General features: G+C 41.9%; 1 protein-coding gene across 1 annotated transcript in view; it reads right to left on the bottom strand.

Moving 5' to 3' along the window:
• Positions 1 to 8,808, bottom strand: part of LOC132206802 (scavenger receptor cysteine-rich type 1 protein M130-like) — a 41,717-nt gene extending 32,909 nt beyond the window's left edge. Inside the window, exons 1-5 of the mRNA XM_059641848.1 lie at positions 8,634 to 8,808; positions 7,697 to 7,834; positions 3,476 to 3,508; positions 1,912 to 2,226; positions 1,054 to 1,368 (exon numbers count right to left, since the gene is read on the bottom strand). Coding sequence (XP_059497831.1) covers positions 1,054 to 1,368; positions 1,912 to 2,226; positions 3,476 to 3,508; positions 7,697 to 7,834; positions 8,634 to 8,808 — 976 coding nt within the window. The remainder of the gene's footprint in view (positions 1 to 1,053; positions 1,369 to 1,911; positions 2,227 to 3,475; positions 3,509 to 7,696; positions 7,835 to 8,633) is intronic.
• Positions 8,809 to 24,928: the final 16,120 nt, after the last annotated feature.

The following is a 24,928-nucleotide window of genomic DNA, read 5'->3' as shown; positions in this document are numbered from 1 at the left end:
ATTGCGACTGAAGAGGGGAGTGGACAACAGCTGGTATCAGTGAGCTGTGCGAGGGCATATTACAAAGAAAGCTGTTGCGGGGTATTTTGTACATGTGTCTATGATGCCGAATCGCAGACCCTCTGATTGGATGGCACGGGGGCTCAGTGGTTAGCTCTGCTGCCACATACCCACAGGCACCTGGGCTATTTTCTACTCTCGGGTGGCTCTCTGTGTGGAGTTTAGACCTTCTCCATGTGTCTGGGTGGTTTCCTCTGTCTGCTCTGGCTTCCTTCCACAGTTACAGTCTAGGTGGGTTGGCCAAGCTATGTTGTCCAATGTGTCTGGGGATGTATCAGTGATGGGGATTAGACATGGGTAAAACAGGAATAGGGCAGAATGCTCTTCAGAGAGTCGGTGTGGCGCTGTTGGTCCGAATGTCCGCTTTCCAAATGCTGCAGATACTATGATCAAGAGCACCACGCAATTCGCAAAGGGTGTCATTGGCTTTTGGGGGGGTGCAGATGAGGAATACTCGAAAAGGCGAGCAAAAAGCCTTCTTTTTTGACACGATTGTATTGGAGCAGTAATTACTGGATCAATGGGGCTGGCAGAGATAGACTTAGATAAGAATGTGACTTCAAACAAGGCAGGTGAGGAAAAAAATTGCTCCAGTTAGCTGATTATCGGAGGAGTAATGGGCACAAATGTTAAGATTTATGGCTAGATCTTTGGTGTGCATTGAAATGACACTGAATCAGGCAACGTATAATACGGGCACTATTGTCAAATACACAGGGACATTAAGGCAAGATAAACTCAAACCAACATGAAAGTTCAGGGAACAAAAAGGGGCACCTTCAGGCGCCATGTTGGGTTTGGAATATATTAGTAGAAATGATGCCCATGATGAAGCGTTTTGAGAGCATTGCACTCAGTGCCTGACGACATTGAAATCCTATAAACTTTAGTTTAGATACAGCACCTTTAGAGCAATGGCACAACTCGCAGTTCAATCACGTTGCTAAACATTAAAGTGTTTTTTTTTCTTTTTTTCAATAAGTCTACACTCACCAGAACATGTCAGGGTGACATTGTTGTGTCCACTGCAATCCTGGTGAGTGGATGAAGACCTGCGGCACTTCCCCAGTTGATTCTCATTGCCTGCACATTTAAAGATCTCATTAGCCATGAGCAGAGTACTGCCTCCAGAATGAGCAGAGCTTGACACAGACGCAGCCACTCCACAATGAAGCTGTGCACAGACCACATGGGCGTTTTTCAAATCCCAGTCAAGACCACACACTGATTTCCAGGTGTCACCGAACTGGACCTCCAGCCTGCCTGAGCCCTGGGAATTTGCAGGTCCCAACCTCGGAGCTCTGTGCTCTGGAACAAATAAAAAAGTGAAGAATCATAAGAAAATACAACAATTTTAACGCACATTATTGACTGATAAATATTCATCTGATTACTGACACATTTATCACATTCACAAGTGTCATATTCCACCAATCTGTGTACGGTTGGTGCCCTGTCGGCCTCATTTATATTCAGCCCCAGACTCTTGACCCTGAGCCGCTCTGAGAGAAAGAGTTTTTTTTTTCCGATGATAAATTATACAAAGTGATTCTGCCAGCCAATGCAGTGTAATATTTTATTATTCATTGTTTGGGATCGGTGATAATTCCAGCAGTACAGCTCTCTCAATGTGCCTTCCACTGAAAACTGTGAAGATTAACAGGCTCCCACCTCTGCCTCTTAGCTTCAATTATATAGCATATTATATAACGATATCGAACAAATCGGTGATTCTGTTGTTATGATGTTAACAACTACTGGGTGGTTGTCATTCTGCTATCATGTGCCTTTCTGGCTTCAGACAGTACCTGGTTGTGAAACAACTACATAGAAACAGCATTCGATAATTACCTGAGCAGATGACACCAGCATCATTGGCGTGTGGATTGGTGTAGTGACCCCATTTCGCTGATGAACAGTCCCGCAGAGCACGCTCGGTCCCGGTGCACAAAACTTTCCCTGTCGCAACAGGCCCAGTTCCTTGTCCGAAATGAGCACTGTGAGGGGCAGAGAGCGCGGTCCCACAGCCCAGCTCCCGACAAACAACATTAGCATCGGCCAGGTCCCAGTTATAATCAATCACAGTCCCCCACAGCCCAGAGTAGTGAACTTCCACTCGTCCAGCGCAAGGACTGCCCCCATTCTCAAGCCTCAGTCTCACCGTCTCTGTAAATTGCAGGAAGAGAAATTAAGGCTCACAATGTATAAACATGAAAACTCTCGCCACAGCACACTTCCCTCGTTCACAATGCAATAGTTATGAGAGGATAATACGAATGCACTTGGCCACAATGTCACTCAGAAAACTTACGGTAAATGGTGAAAGGGGAAGTTTTTTTTTAAAGAGGTGCTCACTCACAGGCAGCGATGTTCAGAGAAATATTATTCCAAACAGGACACTGAGAAGGTTTTCATTATCCCCTCAAGGGGACATGGGTGTTTCTGGCTGGGCCCAGCATTAATCACCCGACCCTAGTTGCCCCTTTGAGAAGGTTGGCGTGAGCTGTCTTCTCGAACTGTTGTAATCCATGTGCTGTAGGTGGACCCACAACGTCTTCTGAGAGTGTAATCCGCAATGCTGATCAATGAATATATTCCCAAAGCAGGAGGCTGACTGGTTTAGAGGGGGAACTGCAGGTGATGGTTATCCCGTGTAGCTGCTGCCCTTGTCCTTCGAGATAGAAGTGGTTGGATGTTTTGAAGGTGCTGTCTCAGATGCCTTGGTGAATTTCTGCACTGCATCTTGTAAATGGGACACACTGATGCTCATGAACGTTGGTGGTGGAGGGAGCGGGCTGCTTTATCCTGGATGTTGTTAAGCTTGGTGAGTGCTTTTGAAGCTGCACCTATCCAGACAAGTGCCCAAAAAATATTTTGCATTCAGGAAAGCAGAGCGGGGTGGGACAGAAATGCTCGGGCTTCCATAGTGGCCTGCACTGACTGACGAGAAAACACCAAGGGCCCGACCGGGAACATAATGACTTGAAACGGAACATCCGTCCAGCACACCGAGAAATACTGTTGGAGGTGTAGTGATGTAACCATGATGTCACTGCTCATACGTCATTGAAATGCTTTAAATGCGTTTCCAACAGTAGTACTGTGTTTACCTGATCTCTCACATTTCCACATTCATTGTCTCTCTATTTCGGAATAGCAGCGTGAGTGAGAGCTGATCGTTCCCTCTCTCCTCTCCACCAACCCTCATTCATCTCGCTGCCTGAGAACAGCAGTGTGAATGGAGATATCGCTCACACTGTCGCCTCCAGGAAGGGAGTACGTCATCCTTCTTCAGTTATGCACCGACAGCTGGTTAACACATGAACATTAATGCACGCACAGTAACAACACAACATGGAGTTCGAACAGACACACCAGAATACACGAATTCTACTCCATATGATAATGTCATTACCTGTGCTCGCAGCCTGAGTGTCAACAAGTCTGCCTGAAATACAGGGATAAGAATAAAGAGTCAAGAATCAATGCAACACTGAGAAATAAATTCAACAGATACAAATAAATTTGGGGTAGGAATTTTTCTTACTTCTCGAAATAAATGATATCTCAAAATGTGCAATCATCATTTTAAACAATACATATAAAACAGGAAATATAATTTCTGCTGCAAACAAATATGGTCATTTCTTTTCCCTAAATTTAGCCGAATTGTTTTCACACAGGAGGGCCCACTGACAAATCTAAAGCGTTGGGGCCTTGGTGAAAGACTCTGTGTGTTCGCAATGTGAAGGTTTCACAAAATTACTGACTGTTCTGCTCATTGCTGCACTACTCTTACTGACTCAACACCGTTATGGCACCTGCAGAGTGCAGTAATATTTCCCAATGGGGCCAATGCAAGGCGCCCCATTAAAACAATGCAAGAGTTTAAGATTTTTGCTCATTAAATGATAATGAAATAAACACAGATTCTCAGTAACTAGTCACCAAATAAATCCAGAAAGTATGATCCTTTTTAAAGAGTGTTGCATTTACCAGCTTAAGCATTAGGTTTTATCCTGCTGGCCCGGCTACCGAGCAGCAAAATATTACAAAACTCTAACAGTTCCAGGACGTGCGCCTTTACCATGGTTCAAAATGGATATTTTAAAATGTAGCTGTTGAAAAGTAATTCTAGTGGTCAAAACAAAGCCAGGACATAATTTGGTTGAAGGTGCCCGTGCTACCTCTTTGAACAACCTGCTCAATTAATTCCATTTCCTTAGCTTATTTCCCCTCAAATTATCACTTGCTGAGCATGCATTACCACGTCCAGCTGCACTAGAGACAGAATGGTGTCGACCCCGTTTAGCACTTTTTAAAGTTTCAAGTACATTCTGAGCTTACAGTTTTAATGATGGTCATTCATAACATATTGTACTCCTACCCAAATGATACAGGAATCAAAACACATATTCAATTTAAATTCAGTTGCAATTTCTGTGTGTGTCAATCTTCGATCATTTTTACCTTCCTGCGAATTCCTTCGCATGCAATTTTTAAATATTGTATAAATATAGAACTGGCTGCTTTCAATCTCAGAATAATTTTACTTCAATTGTCACGCATTCAGACAAGAAGGACCATGTGTCAGATGTGTTCACAGATTCTCAGTCCAGAGATAATGCAACCAGACCATCGCCTCCCTCCCTCTTACATTCATCGACTTGACCCATCATTTTACCTCGTTCATATGTGTGAGCAGCGTCCGTTCAATTCAGTGCTGGGTATTTATTCGTATTTTTGTTTTAATTTTACAGAGTGTAGTTTTTCGTGGAAAATGAACGATAAAAATCTAAATCAACATCTTGTAGTCTGGGCGTACACTGGGATATTCTCCTTCTTCATCCAATAAAATTTCAGTCTTTCCTTTTTGTCACCCTGTTTGTTTTTTTTTTCTTCATTCCCCCACTCATCGTATCAACTGTTTTCCCATATACTGCTGAGTAATTGACCACGGTGGTGAGAATTTGAAACTATTGTTTCCTACACTGTTGTACATATGCCAAGATATTTAAAATTGCAAGAGCTCTGTTGATTTAGCAGGAAAAAAGACGAGAGTAACAACGTTGCATATGTTTTGAAACTCTCTGCACAATATTGTTCAAGATGGGCTTTTGATCTCAATGCAATATGTCCGAATTTTCATATTTGTCACAATCTGGGCAGTTTTCTCAAGCAATAAAAGCATGCTAGATCAGTGGCATCGTTCTAAACACAGTAACTGATGCAGCACGGTTACAAACTAACTCTATTCAAGAAATTTTGCTTGCGACTCTAAACGTGATATTATTGCAGAATAATTCTGATTGTTTCAGAGCATGCGAGCATATTTGAACACTTTTTTTCTAAATTTACTATCTTACATGATCATTGTTTTGCAATGTTGTGGAGGACACAATTTTCAATATAGAAAGAGCCGAGAGTTGGTCTATTAACTGGGTTCTGCACATTTCGGTCTGAAATACTCTATTCTTCCACAAATTGCTACTGAGATCAAGCTGATTTAGTATAACGAGAGAAATGGAAAGTTCATTTCCAGTCCGCTTCATCTATACATGAGGGACAGGATTTTTTCTTTATATTGCACCACTTATTTCAATTTCAAAATATAATCACATTTCAATTGATATTTCTGGAATTGAGTTAAATGACAATCATGACTGGAAGATGAAGAAACAAATTACTGGCATTGAAAGAAATGCAGAAAAGTTGACACTTCTAATTGTGAATTAACATGAAACATAAAATTAATTTAAATGTAGAAATTGTCTAATTTATTGATGGATTGTTTTCCATGATTTTCTTCGTTAATTAAAGTGAAAACATACTGAATGGACTTTAAATTATACCCACTTAGTAGAATAATATCGATGACAAAGAATTAAAGTCACAAGCAAATAAAAAAAAGTTAAACATTGCTTCTTGAAAGCTCTCCTCCCAACTGTTTCTTCTTGAAAGTGTACATTTATAACAGGGCAACATTGTAGCGAGGGGTCAATTGTTCATAACCTCGGTATGAGGTGAATATTGAAATGGTTTGGGAAACTTCCTAATTCATATTTCATGCTCCTCTCCAACTCTTTAAAAAAGTTATTCACATAATGAAAGAAGTTATTCACAATCACGTTAGTTGTCGTCTGGTCTGAGTGAAGTGATCCCAAAAGGTTTAAACTTAATTTACCTCCAAGGATATCATGATTTCTCTGTCTGGTTTATAAATATTATCAAGTACAACACTATAAGACCCTTCACAAAAATGGCCCAAAACAAGTAAGACACCAGGCTGAAAGAAAATTATTTTGGAAGCTGGAAATCTGAAACAAATTCAGAGAACGCTAGAGAAACACAGCAGAGCTAGCAGGGCCTGTGGAGAGAGAAACAATGTTAATGTAGCGAGTCTGGTATGACACTTTTCCGTCTGTTCTTCAGTTCTGAAGAATAGTCGCACCAGACTCGAAATGTTAACGGTGCTTCTCTCCTTATGGATTCTGCTGGATCTGCTGAGGATTTCCAAGATCCTCTGTGTTTCTTTAAGGTACGACACTGTGACCTACACTCTACAAAATTGATGTTAATGTATTTGAATAAAAGTCCTTTCTTGATGCATAAAACAATTTGTAAAATGGTTTTAACCTCTTCAAATTTCTACAATGTGAAACGCAGCTACCCAGCAAAGCGATCAAGTTTGCTGTGCATTTTTTAATCCGCTGGCTCATATCTTAGACAGAACTGAGGGCAACTGAAATTCAAAGGACACGATATAAATTCAACCTCCCAGATACATTGTGCAGTTACTAGCAGAATGATTAGTTCCAGCACTTGAGGGTAAATTAATGAGCCAAATATAACAGCACTAGTAACTCTGTGGAGGGCATTCACTCTCGAAAGGCTGACTTAACACCTCCAGTACGCTTCAGGAAAATAATTCGCAAAATTCGGGATTCTAGCTCTTAACTCGCAAATACTCACAGAACTATCACGTAGAAGTGCGACAGGGATCTACACGTTGGTAATTACCCTGACCATGGATATGTTAACTGCAGTTGGCAGGGGTCAATTAAAACAACGCTAGGCAGGTTTCGACTATTAAAAATCTGAATGAAATTTTCGACCAGAAACGACCTCTCATTCTCTCTCTGATATATAACACGTCTGTGTGTGTGTGTGTGTGTGTGTGTGTGTGTGTGTGTGTGTGTGTGTGTGTGTGTGTGTGTGTGTGTGTGTGTGTGTGTGTGTGTGTGAGAGAGAGAGAGAGAGAGAGAGAGAGAGAGACATTGCTGATCATTGACTGAAGTTTGAATAAGACACTAATTCTCTTCCTCACGTACTGCGAATGTAGGTAGTAAATGCAAATGTAGCTGAATTCACATCACCACCAGGTGAAATCAGATGTCCCCATATTTTCCAACAAAATAAAACAAAATAGCAGGATGAATTTCCTCATATTAATTGGCACGTATATGATTCGTCATTACGATTAAATTGAGTGAAAGATTCAGTCAAGATATTTCAGTTTTCGGAACAGTTGTATTATTGACTAATGCCTATAGAAACATAACAGTTCCACATCAACACGTTTGTACTAATTATGAATACAGGACAAGTGACTGAAAATAACACTCCTGTTACTTACATGACAACACGGTCAAGCAGCCCTGGCGATAAACACAACCTGAGAGAAATGTCTGTGCTTGTGTGAGCTCAATCGATTTTAAACACCGCCTTGGCTCGTGTTTTACAGACATTGAGTCCACTGTTCGCTCAGAATCTTCTGCACTCGAATGTTACAGAAAACGCATCAAGCTGTTTCAATTTTCTTAACGACATTGAATTTTTTTTTATTGTTTGCTTACATTACGCGGTAATGCAATGGGCGAAATGAAAATCAAATCAAGAAAAGGCGTGTAAACTGCCTGAAAATTTCTGTTCAAAAGACCTCTAAGTTTGGCACAACCCTCACTACAGAATGGGGGACATTTTTAAAATCGATATAAATTTTCATTGCATGAATATGTCCTGAAAATTATATTATTGTCAGTCGAGCCTGAGTTTACAGCAGCCTTGCCCCGACACAGAAAGGCAATTCTTCAAACCCATTTCCAGCAATGTGAGCAAAAACTCACCGCTGAGTGAACAGCGCCATAATAAGGTCGTTTATACACATCTGTTCATGTTCACAATACTCTGCGGGAAAAAGACAGGATGGATCCTGTCGGGTTCATCCCTGGGCAGACACTCCAACTCATTTCACAGGATTCCTCATCACTAGAAGTTTCCAAAGAGCGCAAAGGCATCGTTTGCTGGTGCTGACAAAGTCACTAACTTCATGGACGCTTGGACTCAGTGCGCTAATCCACGCTGCGCTGGAAGCAGCTGCTTGGCATTGGGAGCGGGGTGTGTGTGTCCGTGGTAGAGAGGGTCACACATATCCTCAGGAATGTGTCTTTGCAAATGATGCCTGGAGAAAGATGCAGTGGCATTTTTCAGAGCCCATCCAAAGTAGCTGCGTGACACAAGGCTCTGTTCCTTGCAATCTGTTCCCTAGGACACACACTGAGACAAACATCAACTGCGCCTGAGGACCACCAAGTCGGTGAAAGACGCTCTTTGGTCTTCCCGAAAGCTGTTGGTCTTCCAGACGAGGCAGTTGGCCCGACCCAGTATGACAGCCTGGAACATTCCAACGCCCAAGCCGACAGACTGAGGGATGCGCTTAAGCTTGGGGCAGCTGCAGCCAATGCGCATTGGGACACACCGCTGTCTGAAGCCTTTCTGCCAAAGTTAGATTGGGGCCCGTTCTGCTCTTGGACCTGCCTGTTTGCTCAAATAAATGTAAATAAAATCTTATAAATGGAAGAAATGTCGTTGGTTTGTTTGCTTGTTGCAGTTAACTCACTTCTTATTCCTTCACACGCTACAGAACAGAACCAAACTGCTTTCGTGATGATGTATGCCTGTAAAGATCTTGCATGGAAAAAAGCACATTTTTGAAATAAAGGAAAGAAGTCTTTTGGAAAAGAAGCTTATCTGATTATCTGACTGAACGCTCAGCAACAACTGTTCCAAAACAGGCTCAGAATATTGACGATATTGCCCGGAACAGTAACAACCTTCACACCAGATTCGGAAAATTACCAAAACGGCTAACAGAAACAAAATGAGTAGTCAACGCTGAAAATCAGAATCAAAAACAGAAATTGCTGGAAAAAGGCAACAGTTCTGGTAGCATCTGTGGGCAGAAAGCAGTGTTCACTTTTCGGGGTCAGTGTTTATTCCAAGATACGAAGCTGACTGTTTCCCTTAGCAGAACAATGGTTGTAACCATGTGCTCTGAAAAAAAAAGCCTATCTCTTTTCCAAAAGTGCAGAATTATCTCAACATCAAAATGCACCAAATTCTCACACAGTTTCTCTGTTTCACTGAGGAAGGGAAAGGCTCAGTATAAATGCAGGAAAACCTAGAAAGTTTTGGTGGAATCTACAGGGCAGAAATACTGACCAAAATTCACCTCACATCAAGAATCTAGAAATTCAAAAGAAAATCTATTTCTATTTTACGTTCTTTCAAACAATAGCTAATAAATCAGTTAGATATTGTTCTGCAGCATTCCCCGCTACACACGCTGCTAAACCAGCGACGGGAACAGTTTCTAAACTGACACAAATTGTCACAGTAAGTTTTCAGCTGTGCAGGCTGTAAAGAAACAGCTAAAGCTTAAGGATCGGGGAGTTGAAGGATGGGGAGCTGCGAAGTCCCATCAATTGTTGCATAAACAGTCAGAGAAAGATGAAAAGAGCATATTTTTTATTGTTATTTGTGTCAATATTTTCTCTTGCACGGACTGATCGTTATGTTAATATGGCTTATACATCTCAGCAATGGTTAGCCGATAAGTATTAAAGGGAATATATTCAATAGACCATAACTCACAGTTCAATAGCTGCAGAAGAAGCACGTTCAGGAGTGTTACAAACATCTTCCCAGCTGCTGTTAGCAGGTTAAATCTGTACATGAGTTGAGTGCTGTTTCACAGATACTGAGCAGCAGTTAACGAATCAAATGGCACCTCGATTTCTGTAAGACTTAGTTCCTTGACCACGGTTTGTGCAGAGGCCCGTGTTTCTCTCCAACAACCACTATATTTTGATGTTTGCTCACTGTGAAATGGACTCACGTCTTCTCCACCAATGAGAAGTGATGTGACCATGAATGGGCACACTGAAAGAGGGTTCCAAGCACCAGATTATCTCGAGAGATCAATGACGTTTAAGACTGTGGCTTAGAAGCGAGTGCCTACAGCGGGATCTATATCATAGAATCACACGATCACAAGAGGTTTCAGGGTCTTTGTAAAGACTGTGCAAATCATCATCTCCTCGGGCAGCTGGAGAAACATCTCAATTTCTGCTTCTGCTCTTTACACTCTTCAGGACACAAAATAGAGTACAACAACTTCAAAGCAGTATCTCAGTCCTTCCTTTGGATTACAATTCATCCTCTTCCTCCCCTCAGTGTTGGTATGCTGTCGGCGTTGGTCTCAGCAGTGCAGACTCATGTTGATCTCATCGCACCAATCATGAACACCCATTCTGCATCTTCACTCTCCATGTATCATAACCAGTGCTCCCTTTTCCCTTGCTCCTGGGAATACTCACCATCTGCTCCTGCCCATCCTGTCCACAGCACAAAAGCTACCATGATCCCGAACAGTGCCGTATTGATTTCAAAACATCAACGTTTTAATCTCTACCTCGATGTTGCTAGAATGGTTACTTACTCCATTGTCTGCCTAGTTTTGCTTTAACTTCACCTTTCATTAATTCTGAAAATATTGGCTCTTCAAGTAACTTTCCAAATGAACTTGAACAGATCCCCAAAAATCAGATTGTATCATTACTTTAGATTGTGATTGCCACATCTCACTCACTCTCTGTTTGAACAGATTCTCCTCGTGTTCCCTTTCAATATTTGAGTAATCAAGGCCATTTGATGGAATTTGTTGATCAAAATTTTTGAGGAAATGATTGCTCTCTCTATTTCAGTGTGAAATCGGCTCCAGTTGCAAATAACTTTGACTTTGCTCCAATACGGTCCGATACAATCATAATCCAGAATCATTCAGATTTGCCACATGTTGGAATCCTATGACATCTGCTGGTACACCTGGTGTGTGTTAAACCTGCAGTGTTTGATGCCATGGCGCCTAGGGTATTACATCATTAAAATATAAATGTGAATAAAGCCTGAGGGCCTGATAATTTGCATTTTTGGGCACTACAGGAGGGGGCAATGCATTCGGTGGATGTTTGGTCTGCCATATTTCAGAAGGTTGGCCGATTGTGAGAAAATCCTCGTGTCTGACTGTGAAAGAAATGCAACCCAACTGTTTTAAAATCGTGGAAAGGGCAGTCAGGGGCGTATAGACTGTGGAGTTAAGTGCAGTGTTACGGGAGCACTTTGCCCACTGTGTATCATGTGATAATACCCAAGTTGGAAGGGATTGGAGCCTTGCTTGAGAACGCTACAGTTTTTGAGTTGTTCACTATTTTGTTAAATAGGCTTGGTAATGTTTTCGTATTTTAGAATGCTGTTGATAAATCCTCAAATAACAGGTTGGTGTTCAAAATGAAAGTTCTCACGAAGGCAGATAATTTCCTGGACAAGACAGAGATGTGCTTCGTAGACAGGAAAATAACGTACTTTCAATGGAAAACTGTGATAAGTGGTGAAATGAGATATCAGCTTTTGACCTTAACTGTTCACAATGTAGATCAACGATTTGGATGAGGGAATCAAGTGTGACATTGTCACTTTTACTGATGAGGACCACCAAAGAGGTTTCAAGACCATCCAGATAAGCTGAGTCAGTGTGCAAATACATGAAAGATGCAGTCTAATTTGGATTAGTACGAAATTAGCGACATTGAGGGGTGAAGAAAGAGGACACCATATCAGAATGTTGTATAAATATTTCAGAGTTTTGAAGTGGAGAGGAACAACGTGATGTGGGTGACCCTGTAGGCCAGTAATGAAAGCAAGAAAGTATGTTTGAATAGAAAGGTGTGTGGTAAATTTGTCTTCATTCAACAAGGGCTTCAGTACAAGAGCAAGGGTCTGTTTTTTTTTTCACTGAATCTGTCCAGGACATTGCAGAGAATGTAGCTGAAGTGTTTTGTTCGGGAGAATGAGAGATGACCTTATTGAAACGTGTCTAATTATGCCAGGGCTGGACATAAAGGCTGGATCTGAAGTTCCATCTCCTTAAGGGTATCCAAAAGAAAGCGTCACTCTCTTGGGGCATGGGGTCGGAAATTACGGTCAGTGGAGAGGACTGCTTTCTAAACTCAGAGGGTGATGAGCAAGTGGATTTCTCAAATATACAGCACTGTCATTGAACACATTTGTGAAGAGATGCCAAGCTTTCCCATCATGAAAGCATCTACATGAACTCTATGGAAGTTGAAGGTAACAGATAAAGCCTAAGAGGAACATTAGGGACTATCCTATGAAAGAGAGTGAGACGATAAGTGGTGAGTTTAACAGGAGGATAACCACGCCTAAGCTTTAAATGGTGGAGGTCCCAAGTAAAGTCAGCTGATGCGGGAAACAGTTAACTCAGTTGGCTGGACATCTGGTTTGCGATGCAGAGTGATGCCGACTAGTATTTTAAAACAGTGTTTACATGCAGTCACGCCCTCCAGATAGTGTGGTGACTGGCAGTGTACCATCTGTGGCCGAAACACTGTTTTATAAGGTAATACAAACACTTCCTTCCTCACCTATTCTACACCCCATCTAATGAAGGAAAACATTCTGTATGTCTTCTTTTCAAACCCGGCTACCTGTGCTGACACTTTCAGCGATCTGAGAACCTGTACAACAAAATACCTTTGTTCCTCTTTTCTCCACACGGCCTGAGCATTTATTTTTTATATCCTTCCTTTACTGAGCCATTCAAAATGCCTAATGACTCACTTGTCAGGATTAAATTATATCTTCCAATGTACTGCCCCATTTGCCAGGTGATGACAGTCAGACTGTAGCCTGAGACCATACTCCTCACGATCAATAACACCATCAACTTTTGAGTAATTTTGTAACTTATGAATTACACCTTCTACGGCATATCGAATGTGTAAATTTACATAACAAACAGGAAGGATTCGAACACCGACACCTGTGGTAAGTCATTTGCAACAAGCTTCGAATCATAAAAATAACATCCACAATCACTCTTTGCCTCCAATTTGAAAGCCAACATCGAATCAATTTTTCCAACTTTGGATCATACTGGATCTTACCTTTGGTACCAGCTTTCCATGTGGGATCTTGTCAAAGGTCTCAGTGATGTATATGTAATCCACATCAACTGCAATGCTGTCATGAATTTCTTTAATCCACTTTCCAAAAGACTCAGGAAAATTAATCAGAGAGGATTGCCCTCTTCCACATTAATGTTGGCAATCCTTGATCAATCCCTGCTTTTGGAAATGTTTATTCATTCTTTTGCCCAGAATTTGTTCCAACACTTTCCCTGCTCCTGGCATCAGACTAATTTGACAGCTATTATCTCACCTCTCCCTGCTGTCTTTAACAAGGAACAACATTATCTATCCTCCAGTCATTTAGCACTTCACCTCCAGCCGACAAAATATTCAGTGTATCTCCCCAGAAATTTCCTCTCCTGCATCGAATAGCAGCTTTTGGATACAAAGCATCAGGCCCTGGGATTTATCCACCTTCATGACTGCCACAGTATTAATCACCTATTCCTCACTAATCTGAACATGTTCCAGAACCTCGCCATCCCAAACGAAAGCTCTAATTTCCTTGCCTTTCTGAATACAGATGAGGAATATTCATTTAACACCTCAACCACGTCCTCTGGCTTCACACACAGATTGCACGTTTGCTCTCTCATCGACTGCACTCCTCCCCTCTTCCAAACTATATACGTATGAAATGCTGGGGTGTGGCGGGTGGTAGATCCATATGATTTTCTTATTCTTCTCTGCCAGGGATATGTCACCCCCCTCTCTATGGCCTCTTAATTCCTTTTTTTTTTCCAGAAAACACACACACTCTTTTCTCTCCTTTGTAGGGTCTGTCCTTTATTTTCAATGCTCTGCACCAAACACATTGTTCCATATTTTTCTTTGTCAAACTGAAATCCTTTGAACTCCAGGGTTCCCGAGACTAATATCCTGTTGACCCATAGTCATAGAAAACACGCTGACCATAAATGCTCATTGCATGACTTTTAAGAGACTCCCATTTTCCATATGAAATCTTGCCGACAAGTAGCTGCTCCAAGTCAAGTAGCTCCACACCCTGGCTACTAATATTGAAGTTATCCTTACTTCACCTGAAGAACTTAAATTTCTGCATTATCCTTGTCCCTTTCCATCATTTCTTTGAAACTTATAGATTCATGGACATGGTCCCCAAAATGCTCGGCCAGAGACAGTTCGATCACTTGAACATCTACATTCCCTTGTATTAGGTCTAGCAGTGCCACATCTTCAGCATGGCCACCCGCAAAGTGACACAAGGTGATACATCAGATACATTTTAAAACTTCCATTCTGTTCAATCCTTTCACACTGAGGTGATCCCTGTTAGTATGAGCAAACATGATACCTTGCTTATATAAACCCATTGCTCTCACACACTGGGTGATGGAACAGAATGTCGGATCAAATAACCCAGCCCTGCTGCTATTTTGTATTTGTCTACGTGAAGGTTAGTTTGAATGTAACATGCTCAGCCAACTTTGCTTCAGTTACCATTCCCCTTTAAACTATCCTCTGCAAAACAATTGGACAGACAAACACAGTGGTTTGTTCATGTGTTTAAACATTTTTTATGCGACTTAGAATTCCCAAGCTTGCCCAGGAATGCTATTCACTCCGAATTCACCTTGCTCAGCAAATTCAAAGATCTGTTGAAAGACCATTGCTTTCCAGTGTTACAGCTCGAGCTTCAGGAATGGACAAGACTGAATAAGTATGCCAGACATCATTCCCTCGGTCTGTTTAGCAGACCAATATGACAGCTGATTGGTGGTCAGAGCTCAGCTCTTGTTTTTCGTAATTAATTTGAAATTCCTCCATTTGCCATAGTGTGATTTGCAATAAAGCTCCCTGAGCTTCTGGATGAAGAGCGTTGCTGAATTTGCGGAGTGTAGTTTGACAATAGTACACTCCTTTTATTGAGTGTTGGTGGAGGCAGTGGATGGATGTGGATGTGGGGCCAATAATACGAGCTCATTTGTCCTGAATGGCGTGGAGCTTCATGAGGCTTTTTGGGGCACACGCCCAGGCAATACAGAGAGGGTTAAATCACTCTGCCTTTCACTTCACACAGGCAAACAGCTGGACAATCTTTGTGCTTGGCTGAGAGCCATGTGCCCCAGGAAAACTCAAACTGGGCATCACTGTGAAGTTTATTGCTGTGTAAGCACTGCTGTATATGTACTGTTAACTACCCCTTTAATCACATTACTGCTGATTGAGAGTACGCAGTTGAGACAATGCTTGACATGTTTGGCTTCAACCTGCCGTTAATGTAAGAAAAGATGTGCGCATCTTTGCACACTGACTGTGGACACTACAAATACTGAGAGACTGAAACAAGATTCAACGTGTCCAATTACCTGACACCAGGTAACCGCTTTTTGTTCAGGTGTAGAACACGTTGTATGTCATGTAAAATGGTTGGGTCAACGAAGGCATTGGGAATTTGTGGAAGTGTGTTCCTTTTTTTTTGTTTCACTGAAGGCCTGCGACCAGTGTTGTTCCACGAGGATCAGTGCTCAGACCTCAGTTGTCCGAACTATACATAAGTGATGTGTTTGAAAATGTTGGTGGTTTGATGAGTAACTTCTTAATAGTCACACTTATCCTTGATACAGATTTAGCATCCACATCCCTTCATTTCTGCTAGAAAATCTGTGTTGATGTTTTGCTCTGGTTACACTCGCCATATCTTTCCATCGCACATCATGGATGACTGACATACAAACCAGAACTATCCTATTCCTCTTTAGTTCTGATTCACAGTCAATAGTCAGGAAGCGTTAACTCCATGTATCCCCCCAAGCTTCTGCAGCCTTATCTATTCTTAATTCAGACTTCCAACCAGCTCAGAATTTTGACTGCATTCCCATGGTTACTGATCTGGAACTACTTTAGTGTGTCCGGTGATGTTCATTCACATTACCAACCAAATCCCAGTTTAATTTGAGCTGATTTGCTCATCCGTCGACGTGACTTTCCCAGAGCAATGTTTCACAGATATTGTGCTGAATTTCAGGCTGCATTTTGGTCGTCTTGCGATTGAGGGAAACATGCCAACGAACTGAGGAAATCTGATCTTTCAGAGAGAAGTTAAATGCACGAGCAGACAGGCTGCCTGGAAAATGCTGGGCATTCCCTCTCCTTGATGTGCATTAGGTGAGACACGGCGTATTCCCTGAAAACCTGTGGCAGCATATTTCAGTGTAGATTATACCTTGGAATTCGGCAAGATTTATAGAAGGCTCAGTGTGTGAAAACAGTTCACAGTCTGCAGAACCAGTGAACCGTCGCTGTGCGCCTTGCCTTTCTGTTGAATCAACAGGAAACACCTGGCACCGTGGTAAATTCTATACTCAAGTTCTGTCGCCTGGCTCCCTTTTCAAGTTAAAAATTACAGGCGAAAACCTTGAGTGAATTTCGAATTAACGTTCAGGCTTGGTATAATCCCATTGATTATTGTTCCGGGTCACATCATATCTCAGCACAAAGATCACAACAACTGTGAACATGTAAACTTATTAAAGCCTTACGTCCTGAATGCACAGACACAATTGCAGTAACGTCGTTAAAGGAACGCAAACGTGTGAAACAAAATTTCACCGTGTCAGAATAAATGAGTTTGGAGACCGCGCACTCAGATCAAAGAACGACCCTGTATATTTGAAGAGAATTTGTAAATCAAACAATGACTGAGTCGCAGTGGTGTTGCTGCGTGGAATGAGGCAGTTCGGCCAGCAGGAGCAGCACCTGCTCTTTGAACCGACAGGATTACATGGTGCCGGGGCTCTGCTTTATTCCTGCAACCATGCACGTATTTTTAAACAAATTTCCGCTGCCTTCTGGCATCGATTCTGTGAAGCTGCCTTCCCTAGAATTATAGGCAGTTCCCTCCAGATCGTAATATCCTGCTGTGTGAGGAAAACACTCATTTCGCCTGAGCCTCTTTGACAGATGAATTCAGTCTCTGCCTTCTTGCTCCTCATTCTCAAGCAGGGATCAGTTGTCATCACCTACTCAGTCCAGTCCTCTCATTGTTTCGAAATCCTGTCGCAGATCAGTATGCCTCCTTCTCCCATGAAGAACAGGTCCAACTTAGCGTCACAGAGGCAAAAGAGGTCCATCTCACAGAGAAAAGTCCCACATACACAGCATGTGCACCCATCAATAACAAGCATCTAGGATTTCTGACCCAATTGTCCAGCTCTAGGCTTGCTGCTTGGTGTGCCTTGGCTTCACACGAGTCCACAGAGATATGACCTAAATGCTAGTCAATGCATTGCCCCTACCACCCTCCCAAACAGTATGCTCCTGGTTACCACCATTGCCTGGGTGAAAATATTATACTCACATCCCTTCTTCCTCTCCCACCCCTTTCCTAAATGTTACGGCCCTCGGCAGTGATCCCACTACTAGGGGAAGATTTCATTTCTCTTTAAGCCCCTCATAATTTCTAACATTGCAATCATGTCCTCACTCAGTCTCCTCTGCTCCGAAGGGAAACAATCCCATTCTGTCCAAACTCAATTCATTGCCAAAGTATTCCGTCCCAGCAACAAACTGTTTGCACCCTTGGAAGTAGAGTGTCCTATCTGCATGTTTCATCATTTAAAGATCATCCTCTTCATTATTTGTCACCCACTTTTTCTTGAACATTGTATACAATCTTCGGATGGATTTTTTTCGAACAAAACATAAATAACTCCAAATGATGGAAATCAGAAACAAAGACAGAAATTGCTGGAAGTACTCTCCAGGTCTGGCAACATCTCTGAAGAGAAAGCAGAATTACAGAGCCAGGACCTTCGATGTTTATAATCTTCAAATATCACTGATTTGGATGAAAATGTCACTGGACTGGCAAATAGGTTTACAGACAATGACAAAGTTGATGAAGTTTTGGATGGTAACAAAGATCATGAAAGGATACAGCAGCACATGGATAAGTTGGGAAGTTGGGCAGAGAACTGGCAGATGGAGTCCTAGTAAAACTCTTTTGCATACTCGCCAAAGCCTCCACATCCTTCCTATCATTTGGTGGCCAGAACTGCACACAACGCTCCAAATGTGATTTCAGCAAAGCCTTATAGAACTACAACATTGCTTTCCAACTTTGATACTCAATACTTTAATTGATTAAGACCTGTTACATACGTCTTCTTCACTGCTTTATCCACTTGGTTTTTTCGCTTTTGGGACAATATGACGTGGAGCCCAAGCTCCCTCTGCATATCAATGTTTGACTGGGACTTGACAATTAATGTATACTTTCCTGTTTCATTTCATCTCCAAAAATGCATCACCTCACACTGATCCGGGAGACGACGCCTGGAATGGATTTCATGCTACGAGGAAACTTTGTACAAACTTAACTGTTTTCACTGGAGTGTCAGAGGGTGATGGGCGATCTGTTACAACGATAAGAGACATGGATGAGGGGGACAGCTGGAGTCCTCACTCTCACCCAGCATGGAAATGGTAAATTTGGGAGGGAGACATAATCTTGAGGTGAGACATTGAGTGTTTAAACGAGCTGGAGTCATAGAGTCATACAGCATGGAAACAGTCACTTCAGCCCAACTCGTTCATTTCGAACAAGTTTCCCAAAATAACCTCATCCCACTTTTTGCATTTGGCCCACATTCCTCTACTCCTTTCCCATTCATGTAGCTGTCTAAACGACTTCATAATGTTCCAACTGTATCTGCATCGACCACATCCTTTTTAAATTTTTCTCTTCTCTTCTGAAAAATACGCTATCTAGTTTTCTACTCCCTTATCCTCGAGAAAGGGCCTTTGCTGTTCACCTTCACAATTCTCTTCATGCTTGCATCAACCTCTCGAAGGCACCCATTAATCTCCAATGCTGCAATGAAAACGTCTCAGCCGACCAGCACCTCCTTTTCACTCAAATCCCCGCATCCTGGCAAATCTTTTCTGAGCCATCACCAATGTAATAATATCATTCCTACAGCAGGGTAATCAGAAATAGCCTCACCAACATCCTGTACAATCACAACATGACATCCCAACTCCTCAACTCAATGGTCTGAGCAATAAAGGCAGGCGTGTTAAATGTCTTATTAAATGCCCTATCGAAGAGTGATGCCACTTTCAAAAAAGCATCTACCTAAATCCCAAGCTCTCTTCTCATTCGTATAAACGATTTCGATGAGGATATAGAAGGCATTGTTAGTATGCTTGCAAATGGCACCAACTTTGGTGGTATCGAATACAGTAAAGAAGATTTTCAAAGATAGCAAAGGCAATTTGATCAAATGCGTCGATGGGCTTCAAAATGTCAGATGAAGCGCATTTGGTAGCAATGCAAGGGATTGCATTTGGGTACAAAAAACATGGCTGGACAAACTGATATAAATAATGGCACGGCCTTGGGCAGTGGCTCAGGTGCATAATTATTTGCAGTTTGCGTCACTGGTCCTTAGGATAGTTGGAAGGCATTTAGCACACTTGTCTTCATTGCTCAGTTTTTTTTTGAGTGGGCAGTTGCGATATCATGTGACCTTGTACAGGACGTTGGTGAGGCTTCTTCTGGAGTAGTGTGTCCAGTTCTGGTTGCCCAGTTTTAATAAGGATAATGTGGAGTTGGAGAGGGTTTGGAAGAGATGTACTGAGATGTTGCCAGGATTGAATTAGAAATATAAGCTGGTTAGGCTGGGGCTTTTTAAACTGCATTATAAAATGTTGAGAAGTGAGGTTATAGAGGTTCATTAATCATGATGAATATAGATAGTTTTAATGGTCGGTAATCTTTCCCTTCGAAGGGGTACTCTCAGACGGAGAGGGATGCCTTTTTTCAGGTGAGATGAAGCGAAAATATATGAGGAGCAGCTTTTGCACAGAAGGTAGTTCGCCTGGGGTATGACCTTCCAGTGGAAATGGTGGATGTGGGCATAATTACAATATATAAAAGGCATTTGGATGAATACATAGGGATGATGGAATTTACTTCAGACAACTGTCAGAAGATGCACGTGGTAGGTCAGACGCCGGGGGAATTAGTTTGTAAAGGACACGGATTGAAATAAAATATTTGACAAAGCCCCTCACTATCGGCTCACGCAGAAATTTAAGTAATATGTGATCCATGGTGATTTCCAAAGCTGCATACAAAATTGACTTGAAAGGTTTGGAAGCATATGGGCCAGGAGCAGGCAGGTGGAACTATGTTTAGCATGGACTGGTTGAACAGAAGGGAGTGTTTCCATTCTGTGTGGCTCTATGATTCTGTGGCTATCCATGAACTGTACTCATCACAGAGGTCAATATGTGGCTCCAAGGTGCTGGCACAGGAGTTGATCAGAGCAGAAATGACAGCAACGTGTTCGAGGCTTTCAGGCAGACCCACGAACAGGCATCCAATCGGGAATATGGAAGACGGGCAAGGCATGAAAATTCCTAACATTGACAGAGGCAGAAGAGGGAACATCACATGAAGTAGGTGCAAGGAGTAAGAGATGGAAAATAGACAGAGTAATACATTGGGGCCTGATGCCATAAAACGGTATGATCTGAACAGAGAACAGAGAAGTGTTGGGTACAGGAATTGGCTTTTCAGCACAGCATGTCTGTGCCAACCATGATGTTATTCTAAATGACCTCCTGTCTGCCTACATATGGTCCACATCCCTCTGTTCTCTGCCTGATCCGGCATCTGTCTCAATGCCTTTAAAACACTGCTCGCATATCTGCTCATGCCAGCTCCCCTGGCAGCAGATTACAAATACCTACTACTTACTGTGTGAAAACACTTGCCTCACACTTCTCCTTCGAACTTTCTGCCTCTCAACCCAAACCTATTCCCTTAGTATTTGACATTTCCACCCTGCGGAGAATGTGACTATCCTCTTTATCCATGGCTCTCATCATGTTAAATGTTCTAATCACTTCGCCTTCTTCACTTCTGATGCTTGAACTCAACAATCCAAGTTTGTCCAACATCTCCTGATCGCTGATACGCTCCAGTCTTCCCAACATCCTGCTGAAACACTTCCACACTCTCTGTAAAACCTCCATATCTTTCCTAACGACCAATGAGCTAAAATGTGCACAGAGCTCCAAATTTGGCCTGATCAAACTCTTCAACATTTGCGATTTCTCTTGCCAACTTTAAGCTTAAATTTCCCGACCGACGAAGACAAGCATGTCATCAGCCTTTGTAATCACTTTGCCCATTCTGTTAAACACTTTTAAGGGAGCTATGGACATGGGCTCTCTGCAGTTCAATGCTCTGAAGGATCCAACCATTTATCTTGTACTTTTCCCTTGTAATTAACCTGCCAAAATGCAACACCATCCCTTGCCAGCTTAATCAATTCTTGCCATTTCTCTAGCCAGCCAAATTTCCAGCTGATCCCTTATCTGCTGCGTCCTTTGATAACCTTCGCTCTAATTCACAACTTCAACAATTTTCGTATCATCTGAAAACCTATTAATCAAATCACCTGTATTTTCATCAATCTCATTTATATCATTACAAACAACTGGAATCTCTGCACTGCTCCTCGCAGAACACCACTGGTCACAGATTTCCAGTGAAGAGGATAAAACACATCTGCACAGTCACATTCTGTCTTCAACAGTCAGATCTATTTTGGATGCAACTGTCGAAGTCACCATGGATTACAAATAAAATAATCTTCTGCACAAGCCCACAATGAGGGGCTTCATCAAGTATTTCATTTAAATTCTTATCCTTTTCAAATCATTTCCCCTTGCATCTGACCTCCCACGTGCATCATCTTACCGCTGTCTGGACTAAATTCCATTCTCTAATCATCTGTACAACTTTCCAAACGTTCCCAGCTATCCTGCTGTATCCTTTGACAACCTTCCTCACAATCCACACCTCCTGCGTTGCCTGACAGCTTACCAATCAGATCACCTACATATTTTACATATAATAGAGGTTGCAGCAATGATTTTTGTGGAGCATGACTGGTCACAGAACGCCAATCAGAAAAAAAGCAGCCTGCGAAGAGTACCCTCTGTTTTCTCTAAACAAGGCAATTTTGGATCCAAATTACCAACTCAATATTGTGATCCGATGTGGATCAATCTGGTAGAGAAACTGGAGATTGTTCAATGCTTTAGTGAAGGCATCGGTGGCAACATTTATTGTCCTATCCTCATCGATCATCTTCAACATTTCCACAAAAAACCCAATCAAACTTGTGAGGCACCACATGCCTGTACAAAACACATGTTTACTATTCCTAATAAGTTCATTCTTTTCCAAACGTGAATAATTTCTCACTTTAAGAATATTCTCCAAGAACTCATCTACACACGGATGTAAAACTTTTGCTCAGAATACAATGATACAATGCCTCAAAATTCTTCTGGATCCTACTTTCTAAGAACAATTCATGGCCTCTTTGAGACCTCTCCATACCTTAGTTAACTTCTTTCCTGCATCCTTAGTATGCCTCAAGGGCTTGTTTGATTTCTGTTTTAATTTTGAGTAAACTTTCAATATCTATTGTCATCCACAGTTTGTGAATCGTGCTGCCCTTATCTGCGATCCTCACAGGAACTTCTTAATTCAGGTACTGTTACAACATGTAGAAGTTATAAGAAAGGTTCAGTGTGCTCTGGGCCAATTACAGCCAAATGGGATTTGTTCATTTTGGTAAATTTGGCCAGGGTCCACATGTTGGAACGAAGTGTGTGATTGGATGTTAGTCATAAATTCTGATCAACAGGCATTTAAAAGAGCCTCAAATATCAGAAATGGGCATCCTCCTAAAAAGCCAAACAAAACTAATTTCTCCAGTCCCTGATATGCAGTTATCATAACCATTTCATTTATTTTAAAACTTTTACCAGAGAATCAGTATTATCCTTCTTTGTATCTACTTTAAATTTACAGAATTATGATCTCTGCTCCCAAAATGACCTCGCACAGAATTTTTCATCACAAATAAAGGCAAAAATGGCTGGAAAGCCAGAACTCCCGCCAACACCTGTGGAGAGAAAGCAGAGTTAATGTTTTGGATTCAGCGACCCATCTTCAGAGCTGACTGCACCGAGGAACATGATTGTATGAAAACTGGAGGAACTATAGGAGGAAGGATTATGAAACGATAGATGGAAACTGAGCATAGTGAAAGAGAAAACACTTAAGCATTCAAAGGAATGCTTCACTGTCATCCTAGAAAAGTTCTCAATACACCACCATGTTCCCTGACAAGTATCTCTCGCGCTCAAAGCTATATAATATACTATAATACTCCAGTGAAATTCGGTGCATGCTGGAAAAATAACTCATTTTCTGTTTGGGAATCTTGGGTCCTTCTGGACTCGAAACCGTGTACAGTAATTTTAGTGCCCGGGCACCCTATCCCCAATCCGAATCCCAAACCCCCGCAAAGGGGGTCATCACATGGGCTGTTGAGGCACATGCTCACACAAACACAGTCAACTGTTCTCACTCTCATGCAGATGCACCGACAAACGCACTCATACACACGCACAGCAACACAGATAATCGCTCTCACACACTCCCTGATTGATACACACACGTACACATACTCATTCACTCACAGTCATTCACTGATCTACACACACACACAAACACACACACACGCACACATACTCACTCACAGTCACTTATTGTTACACAATCACACACACACGCACTCACTCACAGTCACTTATTGTTACACACACACACACACACACACACACACGCACTCACTCACAGTCACTCACTGATACATACACACAAACACACATGCACGCACACACGTACTCACTCACAGTCACTCACTGATACGTACACACAAACACACACAATTACACTTATGCTCACTCACTGACACACACAGAGACAATTACACTCACGTTTTAACTGGCACATACACACACAAACATGGGAAATTATTCACACATAAACTCATTTGTTCACACACTAACATCAAGCGATTATCTGGATTTATTGGGAAAATTGACACAGCTTCACTGTACAAATGAACATGACTCTGTGAAATGGAAGAGTCCTTCACGTGGAAATTTACCGAGGGTCGTTACATGTGCGTTTGTTGGTGTCCCCAGATGTACGTGTCTATACAACTATGTCTGTGTATGTGGCTGTGTCTATCAGTAATCTGTCTGTATGACTGTGTCTGTGTATGTGGCTGTGTCTATCAGTATATGTCTGTATGTCTGTGTCTGTATATGTGGCTGTCTCTATCAGTATTTGTTGCATGACTGTGTCTGTATATGTGGGTGTCTCTTTCAGTATATGTTTGTATGACTGTGCCTGTAAATATGCTTGTCTCTGTCAGGAAATGTCTGTATGACTGCGTCTGTATACGTGCCTGTCTCTTTCAGTATATATCTGTATGTCTGTTTCTGTATATGTGGGTGTCTCTATTAGTATATGTCTGTCTGACTGTGTCTGTATATGTGGGAGACTCTATCAGAATTTGTTGTATGGCTATGTCGGTGTATGTGGGTGTCTCTGTCAGTATATTTCTGAATAGCTGTGTCTGCATATCTGGCTGTCTCTATCAGTATATGTCTGTATGACTATGTCTGTATATTTG

The sequence above is a fragment of the Stegostoma tigrinum genome, chromosome 43, assembly GCF_030684315.1.
Source record: "Stegostoma tigrinum isolate sSteTig4 chromosome 43, sSteTig4.hap1, whole genome shotgun sequence".
NCBI lineage: Eukaryota > Metazoa > Chordata > Chondrichthyes > Orectolobiformes > Stegostomatidae > Stegostoma > Stegostoma tigrinum.
This window is presented reverse-complemented; position numbering and strand designations above follow the sequence as displayed.